Source organism: Chrysochloris asiatica, unplaced genomic scaffold, assembly GCF_000296735.1.
Source record: "Chrysochloris asiatica unplaced genomic scaffold, ChrAsi1.0 scaffold00025, whole genome shotgun sequence".
Taxonomy (NCBI): Eukaryota; Metazoa; Chordata; class Mammalia; order Afrosoricida; family Chrysochloridae; genus Chrysochloris; species Chrysochloris asiatica.
Genome location: NW_006408543.1, coordinates 11,056,419 through 11,059,305, shown reverse-complemented (window position 1 = coordinate 11,059,305; position 2,887 = coordinate 11,056,419). Strand labels below are relative to the sequence as shown.

Below are 2,887 nucleotides of genomic sequence, written 5' to 3'. Positions count from 1 at the left end.
AAGGACAATGGTGGCAACTCCCTCGGACCACCCTGGGTTTAATCAGTTTGACCTATATGTTCTCCTTCCTCCTGAAAGCTTCAGCCAGGTATTTCAAACAGCTTGACTTTCTTCAGACCTTTTGAAATCCTTTTCACCTTTACCCGTTGAAGATTAGGTGCTATAGGTATGTTAATTAGCCTTGAGAAACCTTGAGCTGCTGCCCTGGGATTCGAACCTGAAAAGTACTATATAAATTTGCTTGAATTTCTGGAAAATTAAGGATGTTAGATTATCAAGACAATTTGTGATGTATGTTTTAGAAATTTGTTCCTATAAATCATTTTGTCCTGTTCTGAATGATTAATCACATTTCACTTCTATACCATGTCTTAATAATCCCCTCCTTCCTTTGTGTAAGGTCCCTTCCTGAAATAAAAGACGGACACAGACTGAAGCAAGCCCGCATGCATTACTGCTTGCAGGGCCATGGAGAGTCTGTCTGCCGGTTTTGCATCCACTCTGGTCTCCCGAGTGTTTCTTTTCTCTCTCGCCTCTCCAGACATCCCACCCAGAGTTAGTTTTGTGTGCAATGTCTGCCACCAAGCAGTCTGTCTGGCAACTTGCATCAAACCTGTGTGTCTGTCTTCTTTGTGTCTGTTTTTCTCTCTCTCTCTCTAACATCGCCAGACACCCCAACTTCGTGTACTCACCCCCTTGTCGAGGCCAGACCCCGGCACAATTCTCTTAAGATTAGAGAGCAGCTGGGCCAGTAGCCAAGCTCAGAAGCTGATCACCTGACTCTGTGGCCCTAGTCTGTGCTGTCATCTGAAACGCGAGGAAAGACAGAGCCACAGACCCCATTCATCTTAACTGCGAAATGACAGTTGGCCTTCAATGTAACTTTCCAATGGAACCGTCAAGAAAAACAAGTCAAAAGCAGCAAAATCCACCAGTAAACCATCAACCCACAATGTGCTCTGTGGGTTGACGAGACAGAGGACACACACTAATCAAAGGACAGTACCTGGCTACTAGGTTTAATTTCCACTTTAAAGGTTATTATGCAATCAGATAAAAAGTAAGGACCATTCCTACACAGGGCTGCTGTGAGTTGGAACCGACCCGTGGGCAGTTGGTCTGGCTTTTGGCATTGGAAGCAGAGGGGCAGCCAATGGGGCTTCCAAAGTGTTGTTAACAGTTGTTGAGGGCTGAGCGGGTTGCAGAGGGTAGGTGGACTTTGGGGACAATCTTCCATTACTTGAATCAGATGGAGGGTTACTTGGATATATCCACTTTGTGAAACATCCTTCAGCTATACAACAGAGATTCAAAAAGTTTGTGGAAAATTAGAATGAAAAAATAATGGAATATCCAAACATAAAATATGTCAATTTAAAGGCTAATAAAAAACAAAAAACAAAAACAATGGGCCAGTACCCACTATTTTCTGTTCGTTCCTTATAAACAAAGCGGCCTTTGGAAATCATGGAGAAAGATCGTACTTTGGGGTGTGTGGCGATGCCAGCTGGGGCTGGGCTGACAGGAACCCACCTGTCGTTTGATGGACACCAACTCCATGTCCAGCTGTCTCAGCACCGTGGTCGCAGCGGTGGCATTGGCAGAAACAGCCTCCACATCTTCTTGAGAAAGGAACATCCCTTTCGGAGGTTTCCTTTTTGCTCTGTTCTTAGCTTGTGTGCTATGTTTTTCCTTTTTGACCTGAGGAACTGTCTCAGTTGGGGGCACCTGTGTGATACACATATTTGATTAATGAATCTCTAAAAAATGAAACTTCACGTCAAAGGAACAGTTGTAAGTATATTTCTGTAACATGACTACAAGCAATGTAAGACAAATATTATTATCACTTACAAATTATAACAGGCTGTTAAGAGGCAGAGCACTATTGAACTTTGCCCATACACATTTACTCTATCTACTGTAAGAACTCAACCAGGGCACAGGACAAGCATTCTTGGCTTCCCATCACAATATAGGAAGGAAAAAAACCAAACAAAACACCACACCACAGTATTTTTCTCTGGTAAGGTGTGTGGCTCTGTAAGGTGTTTTTTTAAAGTTGATTCTCGTTTTTGATAGGGAACTGCTTTATCCTAACAATCCTTAGCCATGCAGCTAGACAGCTGGCCCCAGAAAGAAAACAGTGGTTAACTAGGAGCCTCCCTGTGACGCCCTGGCTTTACACAGCCTTTCTTTCTGGGTAGCACTTAGCGTCCATAGCAACTGATGCAATTTGCTCCAGAACACACATGCTGTCATTTAAAAATAGATGACGACTACTTTTTTTGTGTTTAAATTTTCTCTAACAGCAGAAAACCTCCAGAAATAAAATGCAATTAAATTCTTGGCAAGAAAAAAATTTAAGTTTTACTGGTAACCATTTTAAGGTATTTTTGCAATTGTTTATAATCTCATCTTGTGCCAGCATTTGCCGATGTTGCTGAAAAGATGTTCGGGTTTTTCCTTCATATTTAAAAATAATGAGATAAAAAGACAATGCAATGGCCAGGGCCATAATTAATTAAGGAATTAAAATAAATAAATTGAGACATATTAATTGAGGAATTAAATCAATGGGACATGGGGAAACCTGGGCATAGAAGAATTCATTGTTTTAGCAGAGCTACGATGAATTATTTTCTTTGCATGGCAGAGCCGCAAAGTTATTTCTATGCACAGACCCCTAGTTAAATTTGTCTCTTGTTAAATCATTCTCTGATTTATTCATGATTTTATTAGTATCCCTTTTTACTTTAGATCTGTGACTCTCCTACACTTTAGTATCTTTTTATTAAAAGTTAGAAGCCACACATTAGCTACATTTTATTCTACTTGTAATCTTAGGTAGTTTTAATACTTATATTAACAATGTTCTTAAGACTGC

At 40.7% G+C, this 2,887-nt stretch overlaps 1 protein-coding gene across 1 annotated transcript in view; it reads right to left on the bottom strand.

Moving 5' to 3' along the window:
* RCOR1 (REST corepressor 1) overlaps window positions 1–2,887 on the bottom strand; it is a 206,501-nt gene that overhangs the window by 12,491 nt on the left and 191,123 nt on the right. The window contains exon 8 of the mRNA XM_006839536.1: window positions 1,534–1,728. Within this exon, the coding sequence (XP_006839599.1) occupies window positions 1,534–1,728 (195 nt within the window). The remainder of the gene's footprint in view (window positions 1–1,533; window positions 1,729–2,887) is intronic.